The 21,235-nt window shown below is 41.2% G+C and overlaps 1 protein-coding gene across 5 annotated transcripts in view; it reads left to right on the forward strand.

Moving 5' to 3' along the window:
* Window positions 1-20,115, forward strand: part of LETM1 (leucine zipper and EF-hand containing transmembrane protein 1) — a 29,447-nt gene extending 9,332 nt beyond the window's left edge. For 2 of the 5 annotated variants that reach the window (XM_081191636.1, XM_081191632.1), the window contains 13 exons: window positions 631-688; window positions 1,973-2,429; window positions 6,165-6,308; window positions 6,432-6,569; window positions 8,516-8,719; window positions 9,057-9,176; window positions 10,600-10,731; window positions 11,061-11,240; window positions 12,409-12,561; window positions 15,501-15,635; window positions 17,242-17,432; window positions 18,872-19,028; window positions 19,598-20,115. In XM_081191636.1, the coding sequence (XP_081047762.1) occupies window positions 631-688; window positions 1,973-2,429; window positions 6,165-6,308; window positions 6,432-6,569; window positions 8,516-8,719; window positions 9,057-9,176; window positions 10,600-10,731; window positions 11,061-11,240; window positions 12,409-12,561; window positions 15,501-15,635; window positions 17,242-17,432; window positions 18,872-19,028; window positions 19,598-19,747 (2,219 nt within the window). In that variant the 3' untranslated portion in view covers window positions 19,748-20,115. The remainder of the gene's footprint in view (window positions 1-630; window positions 689-1,972; window positions 2,430-6,164; window positions 6,309-6,431; window positions 6,570-8,515; window positions 8,720-9,056; window positions 9,177-10,599; window positions 10,732-11,060; window positions 11,241-12,408; window positions 12,562-15,500; window positions 15,636-17,241; window positions 17,433-18,871; window positions 19,029-19,597) is intronic. The other 3 variants (XM_081191633.1, XM_081191634.1, XM_081191635.1) reach the window with 3 other exon arrangements.
* Window positions 20,116-21,235: the final 1,120 nt, after the last annotated feature.

The following is a 21,235-nucleotide window of genomic DNA, read 5'->3' on the forward strand; positions in this document are numbered from 1 at the left end:
CATCTCAGTACAAGTGTGTATCATTCATATATTAAAACTACATATAAAGACAATACATACAGTTGCCTAACCACAGGTATTTAAATAATTATCCAGATATATAATTTTAAAATTAATATTTGAACGACATAAAGTATAGCTTCTAGAAACATAAAATGTATAATGTTTTGGAGAGTGAGAGGCACTACAGTGCAGCTTATTTAACATTTTGCAATTGGTGGGGTGATTTTGTTCTGTTTGTTGATTCTAGTTTATAATCTTGAATGTGAAATGAATTCTTGAATTTTGACAACTTGTTTTTAGTTCTATTGAAAATTTTTATAGGAAAGAGAGTGTACAAGTTAAAAATTAAATGAAATCAAACTGAATCATTTGCTGCTGTTATTGCTGGGCTTTGAGACTTACGATATAGTTTTATTTGAATAATCTGCTTTCTTTGCTCATCACCCAGTCTCCTGAAGGCTTCTTGTAACCTGTCCTGAGGATACAACATATTAATGTTTCTGTTTGCAGTGATCTAGCAGTATTGAACAAAGATGTTTTGATGTTGGTGCCGCTACAAATGGTCAGTGTATTGTATTGCAATCTACTGGTTTACAGACTCTTTTTTATTTTATTTTTTACTTCTAGGTCATTTGGAAAACCGTGCTTGTTTTAGCTGTGCATCCCTGAGGCTAATAAATCATACGTAAGTAAACATATTCAGAAGATCACTTTCCCTCAATGGGATGCTGATCATAAATAATCCAAAGCAACTGAGTTTCCCCAATAGTTCAAAAAGTTAGAGATTAGTTTGTTTTCCTCATAACGTATGAGGAAACAAATTAATCATGCAGACATCCACAGTAGAAATGATTACAGGCGTCCCCCTACTTGCACATGGGTTATGTTCCCAGACTCCACTTGTATATGTGAAATCACGTAAAGTGGTGAGAGTGGTGTTGAGAGAGGCTGGGAAGTGGCTCTCTCAGCAGATTCCACCCACCTTCCCTGGGCAGCAATGTGCTGTTCTACTCGTGCGCCCTGCCTGCCTCTGAAGACTGGAAAGTTGAATTGGGGGTAGGTGGCTTCTGGGGCCCAGCACCACTGCGAGGCCTTTCGGCGTTCTCCCTGTTAGTCTTGGACGTTGCTGGACATGGTTTCTTATCTAGTTTCTCCCCTACCCCCAAGAAATAATGTTGCTGCCCCTGCTCTCCATTTCTTCTACTCTTTTCGTGCCATTTTGGCAGCATATGCTGGTTCAAATCAGTTATTTTGTGACAGCATGCATAAATGCAGTTGCACATGAGTGGAATGCACATGAAATGGGGGTGTGCCTGTATATAAAATGAGTGCTTAAACTGAACTGGATATATTGAAATGCTCCTCAAACTTTCTGGCCTTTTTAAACAAGCCTATTAATCTGTGGTCACCAGTACCTCCCCCTTCATAGGGTAGGAATTTCCCTGTGCTTTCCTTTTAAGTTGCCAAGACCAGTGATACCACCTGATTACAGGTCGGGTACAGTTTGGGGAAAGTGTCCTCATGGGCCCCATTGAGCCCCTTGGCAGGTCAAGAATGGGGCGGAGGTTCCCATTCCCAGCTGTAAGTAATAGTCCGGAGAGAGTGAATTCTAGCTGCTGAATTCTAAGTAAAAGGCATTTCATCTTGCTTCAAACTTTTTTGTAGGTTTGGATTAAATCCTAATATAACACACTTTGCTAAACGAAGCTGTAAACTTGTCAAGCATGAAACAAGAACTTGATAGTTGTGATCTGGTGTGCAAGTCTTTTAGCAGAATAGATTTTGTCAGAGGGCCTTTAAGGTGTAGTGGAAAGAGTGTTGGGTTTATATCTCCACTCATACAAATCTTTTTGGATGGTCCTTCATATCACTATCTTAGTTTTGTATACTCATAGGGTAAAGGTAAATGCGAAGAATTGTGGAGTACGATGTGCCATGTAAATACAAACACTCACTTCTTTTTTTACAGGACAGCTCATTTTAAATATTGCACTAGTGCCTCTCCTGTTTACGCTTGCTTTGCAAAAGGGGATTACAATCGGACTGAAGGATCAGGACAAAGGCACTTTACAGCTTTGAGATCGTTTGACCTGTGGTCACCGACTGCTAATGGAGGTGTTTTGGGGCCATGTTATCTTCCAGTACGACAGTGGCATTCTTCACAACCCCGTTATGATGACTCCGTGGTAGAAAAGTCGCTTAAGTCTCTCAAGGATAAAAATAAGAAACTGGAAGAAGGGGGCCCAATTTATAGCCCAACAGTAGAAGAAAGCATAGTTAAAAAATCTATAGGACAGAGAATTGTTGATGAACTGAAGCACTACTATCATGGCTTTCGATTGTTGTGGATTGATACAAAAATTGCTGCAAGGATGCTCTGGAGAATTCTTCATGGCAGCACTTTATCCCGCCGAGAACGGAGACAGGTACTGAATCCATTGTATTGTTTCGGTGATTCAATTTTAGATCTCTTAAAAGCTGAGTTAACAGTTTTATTGTTTATACAGAGTGACATTAGCAATATATTATTGAAACATTTTTGCCAGTAAATGCACATCACCTTGAATATCACTGGTTGAAATAATTATTAATAATAATATTTATTAATATTTATAACCTGCCCATCTGGGTTTCCCCAGCCACTCTGGGCGACTTCCAACAAAATATTAAAATACAGCAGTACCTCTGGATGCGAACGCAACCCGTGTCTGCGTGGGTTGCGATTCGCCACTTCCGCGCATGTGCGTGACGTCATTCTGAGCGTCTGCGGATGTGCGAGGGGTGAAACCCGGAAGTAACGCGTTCCATTACTTCCGGGTCGCCACAGAGCGCAACCCGAAAATGCTCAACCCGAAGCTACTTCAACTGCCAGAAGGCCCTCGGCGCTGGACCTCATGTCCAGGCAGAACAATGGGGGTGGAGACGCTCCTTCAGGTATACTGGACCGAGGCTGCTTATGCATTTCCCCCCTTAAATGGCTGTACAAAACATCATGAACATTTGTTGAAGTGTTTGGTTTTTCTGTGTACTGTACAAAGCAGCTTCTGTATGCATTTAAATGGAACAGAACATCGCTTGCATATTCTTACCCAGAAAAGTGTGCACAGTTTTTCTACCCCATGGTAGAAAAATATTGAGTGACCAGTGTCCTTAAGCTACTTGCACTCAGTGGTGTACAGGTAACTCACAGCTTACGTGAGGGTTAAGTTCTAGGGGTCCAAAAGACAGGAACTCCCAAACTGCCCCTCCACAAGGCAGAGGGCTGTTTACTGGGCTCAGGGACGGTCACGGGAGGACCCTGGGAAGCTTCCACACAAGTGAAATTAGTGTAAACTGCAAGTTATCTGTATATTCTTTAGCTGTGCTACTCCACATAATGCTTTTCAGAAGTGAGCCCTGTTCAGTTCAATGGGGCTTCCTATCAGGTAAGTTGGTATAGGATTGCTGCTTCAATTGCTGTACATTTTTACATATCGAAAAACAAAAATCGAGTCTACTGCAATAATTGTTCACTAGATTAAATATCTATAATTTTGTAGTTTTATTTTCATGTTCTGAACAATTGAATAGTTTTAGACAGTGTTAGAAACTGAGAAATGAAAGCTAGGATCTAAGTGGTACTTTAAATGTAGGTTATGGACGTAACAATGAATGTCTGGATGTGCTTTTTTGTCATAGCATACAGTTGTTGAGGCACTATCACTTCTCATTTTGCAGATTTAGGCTTAAGATTCCACATTTTCATATCAACACATCATTCAGTATTTACCGTATTTTTCGCCCTATAGGACACACTTTTTCCCCTCCAAAAATGAAGGGGAAATCTGTGTGCGTCCTATGGGGCGAATACAGGCTTCCGCTGAAGCTTGGAGAGCGAGAGGGGTCGGTGCGCACTGACCCCTCTCGCTCTCCAGGCTTCAGGAAGCTATCAGGAAGCTATCAGCGCCGGGCAGACATCGGCGAGCCCCACAAGCTTGGGGGACAGCGGGGAGGCGCAGCGCCGCCATCCCGCTGTTCCCCGACCTGGTTTTGGGGGGGAAATAAAGGAAAATTTTTTTTCCTTTATTTCCCTCCAAAAAAATTAGGTGCGTCCTATGGGATGGAGTGTCCTACGGGACGAAAAATACGGTAAACATCATACAGTACAAGGGAAACCTCTAATAGTGTTTGTTGGGAGCTCCATCATCAAGTGTTCCCTTATATGGCTCAGCCACGGAGAAGCTGTGACTCTCCAGATGTTGGACTTCAGCTCCCAGCTGGCATGGCCAGAGTTCAGGGATGATGGAAGCTATAATCTGACAACATCTGACTAGCCACAAGTTCTGCATCTTTGACACTGGTTCTCTTGTTTTTACTGTTGTAAAGAAAATTGCTATGTGTTGATTTCTTTAACACTGTTAACAGGTAACAGTGCTTTTTTGTGCATCCATTCTAGTGACTCGCTCTTGTTCATTACCTCTTATTAGCAGTAATAGCAAACTAAAGTTAACAGTTGAACGATTTGTATTTTTCTTTCTTTCGATATATACAACCTATGCATACACCTGAAGTATATACAGTGGTACCTCGGGTTACATACGCTTCAGGTTACATACGCTTCAGGTTACAGACTCCGCTAACCCAGAAATATTACCTCGGGTTAAGAACTTTGCTTCAGGGTGAGAACAGAAATCGTGCTCCGGCGGCAGCAGGAGGCCCCATTAGCTAAAGTGGTGCTTCAGGTTAAGAACAGTTTCAGGTTAAGTACGGACCTCCGGAACGAATTAAGTACTTAACCCGAGGTACCACTGTAGTGATTTAAAAGATGTTGGGGTTAGACTAAAATACATTTAAAATTACTATTTAATTTTTTTAAAGAAACACATTTCATATAATGGCTTCAACCCAAGTTGCATTTCTGTTTGTGCAAGGAGGAGCAAGTTCCCCTTCCATCTACAGCCCCCTCCAACACCTGTATTTATTTATTATTATCTATGGTGCTTATATCCTACCCTTTTCTCCAAGGAGTTCAAGGTGATGTATATGGTTCTCTCCCTCCTCTTTTAATCTCCAGAACAACCCTGTGAGGTAGGTTAGGCTGAGAGAGAGTGAATGGCCCAAGGCCACCCAGTGAGCTTCATGACCAACTGGGGATTTGAACCCTGGTCTTACAGGTCATGGGCCAACACTCTAACCGCTATACAATGCTGCACCATTCCCAGGGATTCCCTATCTCTCAGTAGTAGATTTTTAGGGAGCGCCAGAGGATAGTCTGGTTGTGTGATTCTATCTCTGTTTCATTTCTAGAAGGGAAGCTAGCATCCAAACCACTATGTCCACAAGAGTTTAAAGAATCTAAGGACCCTATTGAGTTGATCTATGAAATAACTAGGGCTGGGCGACACCAGCTTTTCAATTTTGCGATGTATCACCAGGTAAACATCACAGTATAGTGATATATTGTGATGTTGAAAAGGAAGGAGCAGTGAACCTGAAACCACCAGAGCTCTCGCTGCCCCAGTACATGGAAGCAAGGAGCATTGGCCCCCGGCCCTGTGAGGCACTGGGGTGAAACTGCTGCAGCTCCCTCGGCTGCCAGCGCCCAGAGCAGGGAGGAAAGAGGCAGCCAAAGAAGGCACTATTGCCCTCAGACTGGTCCAGGGCTAATATTAACTAGTGTTAACTAATGTCAAACTGAAAGATTGACTATATAGAGCTCAGTGCTTAAAAGTTCAATGTGTTTATTAGTTGCCTCCTTTCTCTAACTTTTACAATTGTAAATTTCTTCATTATACTTACTCAAAGCCATAGATAAAATAGTTGTATTCAGTAATAAGTACCACACCACTGCTTCAACTATTGTAGTTGAAATATATATACGAGACTTTACAGCATAAGCAAAAAGCCAACATTTCAATTTGTAAATTAAGGAGAAAGGAGTCTGGTTTAAAATGAAAGCTGATTGGAATGTAACAGTGTTAAAGCAAGGAGTGCAAAAATATTACCTTGCAATTCAGTTCATTATCTTCTAACAAATTGATGTTAAGATGCTTTTTCTATATACCAAAAGTTGTTGGAATATGATGCAGAATACAAATAAATATCATACTATGGATGACATGCTATGTCAGATTGACTTGTTTTTATGGTTACTAATCTCCTTACTTATTTGTTGCTTACAGTTCCTTCGGATATGTGCTGATCTCTTTCGGTTGGTCCCTTTCCTAGTCTTTCTTGTGGTTCCTTTCATGGAATTCCTTCTTCCCGTAGCTGTAAAGCTGTTCCCCAATATGCTCCCTTCAACATTTGAGACAAAGTCTAAGAAGGTAACTAAAATATGAATCAGCAGTTTAATACTTTGTGGCAAAACAGATGTTCTGATTGATTAAATTCCAGTTGTATTCCACTTTTCTTCTGTCACGGAACCCAAATTGTTATTTACTTCTTAGGAAGAGAGATTGAAGAAAGAGCTTAGAGTGAAGCTTGAACTGGCTAAATTTCTTCAAGATACCATTGAAGAGATCGCCTTAAAAAATAAAGCAGCCAAAGGGAATGTTACTAAAGACTTTTCCACCTTCTTTCAAAAGGTAAAATATTTCTTTTTTTACTGATGGTGTATTAGTGAAATGGGACTTCACCACCTTTTTTCTCCCTGCAGCCGCTTCAAAATTTACTCCAGGGGGTTTCCACAACATTAGATTTCACTCATACTTTGCCTTTCTGCATTAAGCACCCAAGGTGTTGAACAACAGTAATATATAATGCAGTATAGAAGTTAATGTCAAAAAGCCACATACAACCACAATTAAAAACACTAATTGAAAGCAAGTGTAGGTGTGTAAGAAGAGCAGCCAATCAAAAATCAGAAGCAGAAAAACAAATCACTCTGGCGGTCTAAAAATTTGCCCAGACAAGAAGGCCTCCATTTGCTGGTGGGAGTTTAATGCAAGTGAAAGGCACTAAACATGCCTCATTAGGAGAGAGTTTCAAACCCTAGGCATGACTACTGGAAAGGTACTGTACTTTCTTGTATCCTTGCAAAACGTATTTTATGCCATTAGAGATGGTAGTCAGGCTTGAAGCCTGTTGAATCGCACCAAATTATTTCTTTAAATTTTTCCAATGGGAGTTTTTGGTGGGTTGACTTGCTCCTCATCCAAAAGTTTTAGGTTCAGAGTTTGACAACCATTTGTCCTCCTCCTTAGAGCTATCTCTGCTGAATCCCTCTTCATTTCCAGTGGATTCAGCTATCAGACCTCCAAGGCAGTTGGTTGTGGTTTCTGGTCACCAGAAGTGATTTACTCTGTGGGGAAGATTAATGACATTAGCTTCCTGGCAGCAGGGGTGCTGCTGTTTACTGAGAGAAGGGGAGGTCTGCTTCAGGGCGCCCTGCGCGCCGGGCGGCAGACTGCTATCCGCAGCATGGAGAGCCCAGCGGGAGTTCCCGCAGGGCTCCCTACGCTGCGGATGTCTGCCTGGCGCGCGGGGCGCTCTGCTTCAGGGGGCTCGTAGCGCCAGGCAGCAGGCTGCTATCCGCAGCGTGGGGAGCCCTCCGGGAGTTCCCGTAGGGCTCCCCACGCTGCGGATAGCTTCCTGAAGCCTGGAGAGCGAGAGGGGTCGGTGCGCACTGACCCCTCTCGCTCTCCAAGCTTCAGCGAAAGCCTGTATTTGCCCCATAGGATGCACACAGATTTCCCCTTCATTTTTGGAGGGGGAAAAGTGCGTCCTATAGGGCGAAAAATACGGTAAATGAAAATGGTAGACATTTAAAAGAGAATTGCAGGATAGGGGACCCAAATACTTTGAACTGCTACAGGTTACTTAAAAAATAGATAGCTTCAGATTTTTAAAAATGTAAAGAGCACATATAGTGTTCTTCCATGCATAAGCCCCCATTTTCAAAACTGTTGAAATACAGCTTGTCCAGTCTGGTTAACAACCAGTTTAAGATGACATCACTGCTTCATTCAGTACAGCCTTCTAGCTTATGGCCTGACCCACTCAAATGTGTGCTTGCCTTTGTCCAGCTACAGAACGTTCAGACTGGAGTTGGGGTTGTCAGTGATTGCCACCTGCATTGCACCTCCTATTCTCGGTGTATCAAAAATCTAGCAGCAGTAGCGAATAACCCTTTTCCTTTTGTGTAGAGGCTTTTAAGCAGAGGTCGGGTAACAACCTACCATGGATGTTGTAGCTGTGAACTTCCTGCTTTGGCATGAATTGGTCAACGAGGGTGGGAAACCTAAGACCTGTGTTCTCTGGGCCTGCTCTGCATCCTCCTCAAGTGCCTGGCTGGGATGCGTACTTGAATGGTGGCAATTCCTCTTGCTTGTCTGATAGAGAGAGTTATATGTAGGTGCTATGGCCGTTGCTTCAAAGGAAAACTGAATTTTTCACTTGATTCCAAATTACATAAGTGTGGAGTCATGAGACTGAGACTTATCCCATATATTATTAAAGAACTGCACATTTCTTAAATAAAAGTTGAGGGAATGTAGCTTTAAGTCTTATAACATGTGTTTTCTACTTTCAGATCCGTGAAACTGGTGAAAGACCAAGCAATGAAGAAATTTTACGATTCTCTAAACTATTTGAAGATGAGCTAACCCTTGATAATCTCACAAGACCTCAGTTGGTTGCTCTCTGTAAACTGTTAGAACTTCAGTCAATCGGGACAAATAATTTTCTACGTTTTCAGCTAATAATGAGGTTGAGATCTATAAAAGCAGATGATAAAGTAAGAGAATTCCCTTTTGCTACAAATTTTCCAGTTGCTTCTGTTGTTTCTAATGGCTTTTAAAATTACTTTAAGCAACTGCATTGTGGAATGCAGAATTTCATTCATCTGGGAATGTTGGGTCTTTTTCACAATTAGACTTGCTATGGGGCAGCTATAGTCTTACCACGAAACATAGAACAGTTGATTAGAACATACTTGGCAGCCCTTGTTTGGCGCTAAACCGAATTCCATCCTGTGATCATATCCTGCTTTCTTGTAATGATTGTATTATTAGGTGACAAAGATAATTTCTTCACAGGGATGAGTATAGTTATTGATATTTGTGTCTGTCTAGCTGATCGCTGAGGAAAATGTGGATAGCCTGACGGTTAAAGAGCTACAAGCAGCATGTCGTGCAAGAGGCATGAGAGCACTTGGCGTAACAGAAGACCGTTTGAGGGATCAGCTTAAGCAGGTACTGATGAAGAAAGAAGGGACATGAGCTTTTGATCACCCAAAAGCATCTCGTGCTGTGTGTGTTTTGGCATTGCCTCTTGGTCCTTCATTTGTGATTCGAGGACCCGCCTCCCGCTCATGAATAATAAAGACATTGGACACAGTATATAAGGTTAATGGGCTAGAAAAGGCCACAACTTTATTGATTACAGCATGTGAGAGGTATTGGCTTAAGCATTGGACAACAGCAAATTTTGACTCCACCCACTCGGAGAGGGGTGAGTCTGTCTAGGGTTAACCACCAGTAGGGGGAGCCTGTTGATGCAAATACAACTATAAGCTCTCCCCTGATGTCACCGGGGGTTGTGCCATGGCCTCCAGCCACGCAGGGCATCGGACAGGATCCACGACCGCCTGATTCCTTTAACGGAATACCCATAAGTGAAGGGATAGGCGATGGCCACACCCTGCCCTTCCACACACCAACAACACATTCCAATGGCTAACCGCCAAATACTGAGAAAGTTGTGACGATTGCTACGAGGTAGGCGAAAAAACCAAGAGGCCGGTGCCAATTTGCCAATTGGGGAAAAACTCCTACCAGGCCCCCCGGACAACCAAGGCGACCAACCATAGGTCCATAGCAAGGTCAAGCGAGAAGCACTAAAGGGAGTGGTGGGTGGGTGAAGAATTTTGGCAGCACAATGGCGGGGAAAGCTGGCACGGCTGCATTTGAGCGGCTAAACTACGCCCCTGAGATGCCACCCGATTGGGTGCCGTTCTGGGGGGTGTGGCGCGCCAGCGACAATGGCAGGCAGGGGCCGGAACGCCCCTGTGCATCGCGGGAATTGGTTCCCGGTCACAATCCCTCCCTTCCGGGAGGAGGAGAGGTTGTACCAGAAGTAATGCATTTAGCATTAAACCTAGAAATGTATACTCTATTCTGACCAAACTAAGCTTCCTAGAGCAAAGGTCTTCCAACACTTCCAGAGTTGACGCCTGAGCCACATAGCCACAAGAGGGCCGTGAAAATTAGTGTCCCAAGCTTTTTAGGCTCGTCTACCCATTGGTTGCCAGATGTGAACTATGTTATCATTTTTTCTGCTCTCCTAACCCACTGTCATATCTTTCCAACCCTCCTAGTCCTGTGATGTCCACAATCTTTGCATTGAGCAGGTATGTTGCTATGAGGCAAATATACTTGCCGCAAACTCATATCAGTGTCCCACACTGAGAGTTGTTTACCTAGGAAAGACTATCTGTTATCAGATATCTGTTTAACATGATATTCTTCTGCCCCAAATCCTTGATGAGCAGCACTTTTATTCAGAAGTTCACTAGCAGTTGAAAAATAAATGGATTAAGGTTGATTTACCCAGTTCATAAGTGTTTTGGAGTGCAGAAAGATGTACTGTTCTAATACTTTTATCTTTTAATTGCAGTGGTTAGACTTACATCTGAACCAGGAAATCCCAACTTCACTGCTTATTTTATCCAGAGCTATGTACCTTCCAGATACTCTTTCACCAGCTGACCAGCTTAAAACGACCCTGCAAACACTACCTGAAAGTGTGGTATGTCTTATTTAAATTGCAACTACGTTCTGTTAACACCATTAAATCTAAAATCTTTGTTCCTTAGGGGGCTTTCTCTGCTACAGCCAGTATATTCACTGTAGTATAATTCTAGTGCTGGGGATGGCCCATTTTGCACTTTTAAGTATTACTCTTCTTGCACCCTGTGTGAGTGAGCAGCATAGGATTGGTGGGAGCTTTCTTACATTGTAGAATGCAGAAGTAAACAGCTAGACCAGACTGCTAGTACTAAGTTTATTCTTCTGTTAAAATTCCTATAGAACAGTGTAAAATCTGGAAAGTTGATTGGTTTCTTATTTTTGTTTTAGGCCAAAGAAGCTCAAGTTAAAGCGGCAGAGGTGGAAGGAGAAAAGTTGGACAATAAAGCCAGACTGGAGGCAACCCTTCAGGAGGAAGAAGCTATTAGGAAAGAAAACCAAGAAAAAGAATTGGAAAGGCTGTCAGAAGCTGCTGAGAAGGCCAAAGAGACTCTTCAGGTCGCTGAAAGGGTAGGCTCTTTAAAAAGGCACCAGTGTTGGTTTTAAACGCTTTACTCCATCCTTATTTAAAATTGACTTTTTCCCAATCTCCCTTAACTGTCTGTGAAGTTGATTTTGCACTTCTTCCAAATGGGCAACTTTCAAATACATAATAAATACATATAATAAATGCAGTAATAAATACATATGATGGTCACGTTGCAAAGGGGCACTTGGATATATACATTTTTTTCTGCAACTGTTTCAGAAGCTTAATCACACAGATCAGGGGTTTGATATGTAAAAGTAGGGGGAAGTTGTAAGCTTGCACTGGTTACAGGATAGTTTTAAGCACTTCTTATGCTGAATTCCCAACTGTTTTTTAATTTTAAAAAAATTGGTTCACTATAAGAGCTCTGATTTTTAGTATCACAATTCTGCACAAACCTTCTATAATCCTTTGTGAAAGAGGAAAATGTATGGTTTCTACCCCCCCCCCAAAAAAAAGATTGAAAGGAGTTTAGTGTTACAGGAGCTGCTGCCTGTAGAGTCTCTTGCTACATACAGTGGTACCTCTTGTGAAGTACTTAATTCGTTCCGGAGGTCCGTACTTAACCTGAAACTGTTCTTAACCTGAAGACCACTTTAGCTAATGGGGCCTCCTTCTGCTGCTGTGCTGCCGGAGCATGATTTCTGTTCTCATCCTGAAGCAAAGTTCTTAACCTGAAGCACTATTTCTGGGTTAGCGGAGTCTGTAACCTGAAATGTATGTAACCTGAAGCGTATGTAATCCGAGGTACCACTGTATTGCCTTTCCAATAATGATCATTATATTGCACATACAGAAGCAACCTGGCCCCAATCAAAAGCTGCTGGCAGAATTCTTTCCCCTCTCTCTCAGCAAAAATTATATCATTGGGAGGGGCATCAACCTGTACCACTACCCAGTGGATCAAGAACTCCTCCTCTTTCCTGCCCTTTCAGCTACCCTGCAAATGCAAACATGAAGGTGAAATGAAATTAGACCCACTCACCAGCCAGAGACAACAACTGATATAATTCCTTCTCTCCCCATTAAGAACATGTGTTGGAACTGTCAAATGCCATGCATAGAGCTTCAAAGGTGGAACTTGGGGTCGTGTTCAAAATGTGTTTTTAAATTCCGGGTTTCATACGATGTTGTCACTTTGTGTTTTAGAAGGAGGTGGATGCAATAGATCTTGATACTTCAGCTGTGCATATAAAGGAGAGCAAGATAGCTGTGGATACCGAACAAGAACTGGCAAAGGTGGACTTGACCCTGCATTCAGAGACTTTGAAAGATACAGCACCGGTATTGGAGGGCATCAAGGTGAATAGTGGGCAAGGCTGAGAGCAAATATACTGCAACGCACCACAGTACTTTCCACGTTGGGCTGTTGCAAGATTAACTCTCATCCAAGAAACTCAACAGATTTTGTGGAAGAGCTGCTGTTGTTTTTTTTAATTACAGGTGTTTTTCATGTGCAGAACATTGTAAGTGGCTGAAACCTGGGGACATAGTTAGCTACTGTGCAGGTGACAGTAAATCAGGACTACGTTTTGGGTCTCCTGTGTAAATTATGCAATGAACAGTGCCTCTGGGGTGGTTGTTAATTCTGTCTAAATTAGGTAATGAATCCAGTTATGAAAGATGCAGATTCACACTAAGTGTACGCCTGTATATACCAATATTCAGTTAAGATTGCTTCCATTCAGAGCTCCATGTATGTTTCATGGTGCCCAAGATCTCTTGCATTTTGGGGTTGCTTTAAAAGATCATTTTGGTGGAGGTTGCAGAGCTGCACTGCACTTGAAACAAGTTTAAAATTCTCCAAATTGTCCATTAAGAAAAAATATAGGTACAGGCTCTCTACTGTGTCTATATTAGGGATAGGAACCTGTAGTCCTTCCTGTGTTCCTGGACTGTTATCTCCCATCATTTCTGCTCATTGGGAGTCCAACAAGGCCCACACATTCTAAGCTATAGATTTTGGGAAGCCTCTTTGCTCAAGAACTGGTTAAAATAATTAAAATAAGGTGGTTAGGCTACTTCCAAACCTGAGTGGTTGGGAGACTCTTTCAATTCCTTCCACTAGTCTTAATATTCCCCAGTGAAGAGTATATTGACTTGAAAGAGATCTTCATTTGGTATTTTTCATTTAGATTCTTCAGCACCCACTTAAAAAACAACAACAATTGTGGTTTTATGGGTTAATCCTGCCAGCTTGTCTCTGTTTCAACAATAGCAAGAATTTACACTTCCTTGAAATGTACTATCTGGGTAGTAGATATGGAAGATTTGACATGGAGGTTTCTGTATCATATTCTTAACTAGATTGATTAGCTTTTTCTAATATTTATAAATTAATCACAGTGCATAATATATATTTGCTCTTGTTGTGTAGTAATCTTGTATAGTATAGTTTAGCATTCTGTATAGCGTACTTCATGGGTAGCCAACTTGGGCCCGGAGGCTGTGGGAGATTGTGGTTCTTCTGAAGGTCATGTGAACCTAGTTATGGCATAAAAAGTGACCCTATCAACTAGTTTGCAATTAACTTGTGGTACATTTTCCAAAAAGAGTTGGCCACCACTGGTGTACTTCATAGCTTATAATTTAGTAATTGTGTACCTCTTGCATAGAAGTAGTCGTAAGAACATGGATGTCTACTTATTAGTTCTTGTTATTTTCATGCTGCAAAGTTTGAAGCATGGCTGTGGTGGCTGTGTGTTAAGGTTAGGAATGCTTTTTTTATTTCTGGAACATTGAAAACTTGAACTTTAAAAGCACCTACTAGAAGTAGTAAAATGGCTTATGGGCAATGTCATTTCTGTTAAATTCCAAACTCTGATGTGCCCAATAGTTGTCTTAGACACAAGTCTGTGTTTCTCAAAGTTGGGCCTCTAGCTGATGTCAGACTACAACTCCCATCATCCCTAGCTAGCAGGGTCAACTGGAGACCCAACTTTGAGAAACACTGGTCTAAGTCATCCTGTGATGTCACTTGGCCTGGAAACTTTTATAAGCGTGTAAGAATTCTAGGATTCCCCCCCCCCCCCCTTATTTTAGGCTTTAGTATTTTGATGAAATTTCTTACTGGAAAACTTAATGTGCCTCTTTCTCCACAAGCACTATCCTTTACTTTTTCTAGCAAATTTCCATCTTCTCCTCTTTCTCAGCCCCCCAGAAGCAGGCTTAGTTATGCTAGGCAGTGCGGAGAAAAATAAGTACTGACAAGAAAAAGGCACAACACAATTGCTGCCTTTTCTCTCTTGCAAGTATTAAAAAATCTTGTAGAAGATTGTTTCATGGAGTCAGAAACTATATACAGATCTTCAGACTTCCCCTTTTGCCCAGTGAGGACTTGGCCAGTGATTGTGCATTCTCTGGTTTTCATCTCAACCAATAGTAATTGCTTTTGAAACCCTCTGGGAGTGTAAAGGAAACTTGTATGTTGGACTTTATGCATGAGCCACATATGAAACTGTTACCCAAGAAAACCTGCAAGGTATCTCCAGAAGATTTTGTAACGATGGCTTCCACCTTCCTTAACTTACAGCTACATCATACGTTACATGAACAACTTTTGCAGTCCAGATAAGAGAGCAGGTACACTGTTGAAAGGGCAAGTGGTTCATGCAGGTGATAGATGCAACTTATGTCGCACATATAAAACAATATCTAGACATACAAGGGGAAAATAGCCTTTTTATCCCCATTTCATACCTTTCTGAATCCTGTTCAGCACGGAGATAAACCATGCTAGCTTGTAAAGTGAGTGTTGTCTGATAGACATGGAAAAACTATGTCATGGTGGTGCTTTTTCAACAGAGCCTGCCTCCTAAGCACATAACTTCTCTCTATTTTGGTTGGACAAGATGATTGCACATCTCACAGCTTGCACTGTGTCTGTTGCATTTGCGACGGGTGGAAGTTTGGGAGTCTGGGTTGATTTTTCACTCAGCCTGTATATACTGCATTAAGCAATCCTATTAATTAGGGGTCTAGTTATTTTAAGATCATTTACCAGCTCTAATATAGGACAGGTAATTATAATCCTGTGCTATTAGTATCATTCTTTATCTATACACATCTTGATGATCAGAAAGTTCTGGATTTCCCGTGGAATTGCACTTATTTTATTTTTTTATTAAAAAGGTAAAATAAAGATTTTGAAAACATAAGAGTAGTTCCAACCGTTTTCTGAAAGGGACACTCTCTTTATAACAATTATTTCATTTCTCTCCCTCCCCCAATTTTTTTTTTAGGGCGAAGAAATAACCAAAGAAGAGATTGACTTGTTAAGTGATGCTTGTAGTAAACTGAAGGAACAAAAGAAATCGCTAACAAAGGAAAAGGAGGAGCTTGAGGAGCTCAGAGATGATGTGCAGGAATATAGTGAGGTATGAATTTTGAGAGTGTCCTTGGCCGTGTCATCACAGGGCTGCCGTGGTGGGCATGGCCACTCAGTAAACCCCTCTCTCAGAGAATGCAGACTAGTGAGGCTGAAAGACAAATAACTTTTCCAAGAACCTGAGTACAAGCCAGAAGAGGTATGAACCCCCATAGCTTTTTGAAGCCACATAATAGGAAGATTGTCACAAATCGATCTCTTTAAGGCCACACCAGACCCCCCTTCCTTGAATCCACCAGCTGCTGTGATAGTGAAAAGGGTACCCATGGTGGTGGCCAGCTGCTTCTTGTTGCTCCATGTTGACAGAGCCCTTACTTCTGAGTAAACGTACTGTTAACAACATGACAAAGGAGGGGCCTTGTCAGGTAAGTAGTTGCACTTCCCCGTCTTCTTTGCATTCCCTTGCCTGGTTCCCACAGCTGAAGAGTTCCAAGTGTGATTTTGCTCCAGCAAGGCAGGATGACATCTCTTCTCCCCATCCCACCCTGCAAGGATGCTTTCCCCAAACCATCCCCCCAAATACCTAATGTCATGTGTGACGGAAGGTGTGGGGTGGGTACTGACATGGCTTCAAAGGAAGACTTGGGAAATTAAAAGTTAACTCCTGAATGCTGCATTTCTGGAGCAAAGTGAACTCTCTCTACCCATTACCTGTGCCCAATAGCAACAGATTCTCCCCACATTTCCATTCTAGCAGTGGTTTCAAGGAAAACCACATCTCCATCCCAGTGCTGCTCCATAGCTGTCAACTTACAGATTTGAAAATAAGGGACCAGCAGCCTCGAAAATAAGGGATCAGCAGCCAAAATAAGGGATTTTCCAAGCACAGGTAGGTTCGGCTTCTGAGCCCCTCCGAGCCAAAGGCAGAAAGCCCAGCCAGCAGCCAAACGAAGCCTCAAGCGGTGGTTCTCACAGTGCAGCAACCCGGCAAAGGGGATGCAGCAAGGGAAACCACCGTCACCTCTCCGCTGCAAAGCGCTGAGCAAAGGCAAGTCCCCAGGCAACGCGGCCAATTTGATCGGCACAAGGCATGCAAGCTCCACCCACCCCCCAATCGTTCGTAGACTCCTTATTGGGTGAGCAACGCAGCCAAGCAACACAGTTGGAGCCTCCCTCCTCCCTGGCCGGCAGGGAGGGAGGAAGAGGAGCTGCTTCCTTTGAAACCCGGGAAATTTAAGGGACATCATCAATAAGGGACAGCAGCGGGACACGGCGCTGGGATAAGGGAATTTCCCTCCAAGTAAGGGACGGTTGACAGCTATGTGCTGCTCCTGAAACCTAGAGGTTCAGAGAGCAGTGCAGGGCTGTACTGCATGTTGAGTTCCCAACAGATAGGGCTCCAAAGCATATCACCTGGTGTGATTGACAAGCGAGGGGATGCATAAGTGGAGAACTACGTAGCCATTCAACAAGATACTTTAAAAAGCAGCCCCCAGGAATAGGAATACTGTATTTAAAAAATATACCTAACTCTCTTTTGTCTTACCATACCCTTGATATTCTGCAGTTGTCTTTTGGATGTACATGCAGCAGATACCTCTGATTTTTGCTAAATACTATGGTTTTATGAACCATGTTTTTTCTTTGATCTACAGGATTTGCAAGAGATCAAGGAGTTGTCTAAGGAGGGAGAAGAAGAAATAGTTGAAGAGTCTAAAGCAAGCAAGAGATTGACTAAAAGAGTGAACCGAATGATTGGACAGATTGACAAAATTATCACGGAGTTGGAGACAGAACAAAAAGTGGTGGATGGACAGCTGGAGAGTAGTGCTAGCCCTCCCATTGGGTAAGTGTCAGGTGATACAAGTAGGGGATTGTTCTTGTGAATATGGGTTGATTCCTTTGCAGAAGGAAGTGCCTCTTAGACTTTTTCAATCTGAACTCTTGCGTATCAGTTCCAAAATATTTACATGGATAATTTATTCTAATCATAACATAAATAGTGAATGAGACCAAGTACATGCTTATTACAAAACATATACAAAACCATATAATACCAAATTTTATTTCCACTTTAATTTATTGATCTGATTATTCCACTTAAAGCATTGACTCCTATGATTTTGTCTAATCTTTTAAAGTCATCTGAGTCGAATCTGTCCACGTTCAGTTCCATTAGATGAGCCCAGGTCATGTGAGAGGGACTCCAGTATCACCAGAGAGGGAGAAAAACAAATTCTATCCACTCTTCCATGCATAATTTTCTACACTTGTGTTCTACACTTGTGTAATTTTGCCTCTTCCTGACCTTTTCTCTAAACTAAAAATCCCCAAATGCTTTAACTTTTCCTGATTGGGGAGCTATCCCCTTAATAATTTTGGTTGCCTTTGGAACCTTGTACAGCTCCAAAACATGGAATTGCCCACAGTATTCAAAGGGCGGTTGCCCCATAGATTTTTTAATGGCATGATGATGTCATCAAAATATCAGCCCATATTTTCTACCTGCTTTATCTAGATTTGCCCTTTCTGGGAGAAATCTGATGGTTTGGTTTTTTTTTTTTTTTAAAAAAAAACAACCTTTGCCAATGACCTAGCTGCAATAAGTCAACACCTGTTTACAATATTATGCCCTTGTCTGGAATCAACTCGTTGAAATATTAGGAAGCGTTAGTTTTGGTCCTGGATCCCTGTAATTCATATACTAATAACTCCCACTAAATAAGTAAAAGTAATTTATGATGCTATTCTTGAGCTAAATTTTAATAATCCCAATCAAAATTACTACAAGACAAATGTAAGGGATGATATGTCATCAAACAAGTAATTAAAAAATATCCTGTTTCTAAATAGTAGAAAATAATGAAGTGTAAATTATCACTAGTCCTCAAGCATCTCAGAAATCACTGGCGTTCCTTGAGGTTTAGCAAGACTTCTCTTAAGACTGGTCCTTAGCAGGACTTAGACCTTAACATTTTGTGAAATATAGTAGTGGGCAAGCTGTTTTCTCCTCCAAAGGGGATTTGTTGGGTACATGTTTCTAAAGTCCTGAAGCAGAATACTTGTTAGGGTTATAAGAAAAAGTGGGAGGCTGTACTGCCTTTTTCTGAAAAAGCCAGTTGCCTCATAGGTTCTGTAGTAGCATGTCTTGGTTTATTTCAGTTTTTTTAAATCAAGTTGAATATAAATGTGCCTTCCCTGGTTTTCAGTATGGAATATGGCTAGTGCCATATAGTTTGTTTGTTTTTTTGAAAACCCCTTGTAGTAACTACTTGCTGTATACAGGTTGTGTTTCCCATTTAGGGAGAATATCATCAGTATCAATGAGCTTATCAATGTGATGAAACAGATTCAGAAGATACCAGAAAGCAAACTAAACAGGCTTGCCCAAGCACTAGATGAAAATAAAGATGGAAAGATTGACATAGATGATGTTTCCAAGGTGAGTCTGCTGAAGAATGTAACCTGTTTTGTTTAATGTTTGTTATTTGTGTTGTTTAAACAATTTGTTTTAACAAATTTAAGACTTAGAAGAAGAAAAAAAACCTCCCTTAAATTAACCAACCTTAGAATGAAAACAGTTTGGCTTAAGTTGTGGCAGTATGGTCCATTCTATGGTTTGGTTAAATTGTAAAGATGTGATATAGATTCAGAGCTTAAAAACAAAAGTCTAATTGATGTTGAATAATATACAAGTTTATAAAATCAGAGCAGTATCAAAACAATTCTCAGTCTTCTTTTCTCCCGGCTAAACTTACCCAGCCCCCTTGATATTATCTGTATTGTAATTTATACAGACTCATGTCAACAACAATCTTACTTCTTTGGAAAATACCACTCTGTCCTTTTGGATTCAACACACTATTTTGAAATTGGGTTGTGGTTGACATTACAAATCATTTTTGGCATATATGCTTCGGTTATTTTCCTCCTTAATTGTAGAGTTTCATAAAAATTGTCAATAAAACACAATGTAACTTACGCATTTAACATATGTTTATATTTGCATAGGTGGTAGAACTCATCGACAAAGAAGATATTGATATTTCTACTAACCAAGTTGCAGAGATCATGTCACTGTTGCAGAAAGAGGAAAAACTAGAAGAAAAAGAGAAAATTAAAGAAAAGACTGAGAAGGAAGCTCTAGAAGTCAAGAATTAATGAATTAGTCTTCAATTTGATTTCAAGGCTGAAGTGGAACATCTTATGTTACCTTGTCCAGCACCTCCTATCTGTGAGATGATGAACATTATTGATATATAGGTTAATCAGGAAATAATAAGAAGTTGGGTAGGCAGAATGAAACTTTTCCCTGATCAAACATGGGCAATTTATCATTCCAGGAAGATGAGAGCAGTCTTGGTCTTTAAATAATGTATTCCTCCTTGTGGAATTTTGTGTACTCTTTGGTATTCTGTAGTGATTCAGTACATTTTATTGTCCCCAGATCATGATACAAATCAGGAATTTCCTTGCATTGTGCAAGGAATTTACATTTTTTTGTTAAATAATATTACGTATACTTGGCATGCAGTTTGTCTTCTGTACTTGGCAAAGAGGTGAAATTCTGTGCAGCAAAATTAGCAGTATATAAACCATCCAAAAATATCTTAAATTCCCATTATTATTTTTTAATGAAGCTTCAAAAGGGCTTATATAGCAAACACATTAGTTCTGAAAGTGCTGTCATTGTGTTGGCCTAGCGCATCCTCCAAAGTTACACTTTTAGAACTTTAGAAATTTTTAACATGCTCAGATGCTTTAAAAAAATACCAGCTTCTCAACACTAAATAATGTACATGCAGAAAATTAAATATAAGGGGGATTGCAGCAATACCCCACTCAGTTCCTTGCTCTGCTTTAGTTTTTCCCATACTTCTGCTACGCTCTCTCTGGTCTCCCTCCCGTTGCAATAGGAAATCCTATCAGACTTCTGTCATTTTTAAAAGCCACAGGGCAACCAGCAATCTCAGCAGCTGCATTTCTCCAGATCCCTACACACCCTCTTCCCTGTGGATCTGAAGGCTACGTAAGGGACACATAGGTAGAGAGAGGGGAGCGCCCTGAAAGCTTTTATGCCTTGACTGAAGGCAGTCACCCAAGCCACCACTCACTCACTTCCTTAAAGATGCCTTTAACCCTAGCAATTAAAAGACTACTTGATGAAGTAAACTGCATTTTTTTTGAATTAAAACGAGGAGGAAACCAGACTTTTAAACATTTAAACATTTTGAAAGTGCAGCTCTGTATGTGTGTCTTATTTATGTGTAAAGGAAGTGTCCATTTGTGTTGATTATTTTTGTTCATTGGAAATTGTGAAAGTCACATCTCTGTGCGTGGAACATCAGCACAGATCTGAAATGACTGACCCAGTTAATTAGGAACATGGTACAAAAATAAGGATGCTGTGAAGCCAATTTCCCAGGAAGCAATTCATAATGAAATCAATGACATTTAGTTTGAGTAGCTGGCTTTTTGAGATGTAGTGCAAAGGGCTGCATCTATAAAGGATGCCTTTCTGGGGAGGAAAGGAACCTGAATGCAACTCAAAGGGCTGCTAAGCTGCGGGTTCCTTGTTGTATTGGATTAAACATTCTTTTTTGTAACCAGTTGTCCAAGGGGAAAAATTTTTTTGTCACCTTTCATAAA

The sequence above is a fragment of the Podarcis bocagei genome, assembly GCF_964188305.1.
Source record: "Podarcis bocagei genome assembly, chromosome: 4".
Lineage (NCBI taxonomy): Eukaryota > Metazoa > Chordata > Lepidosauria > Squamata > Lacertidae > Podarcis > Podarcis bocagei.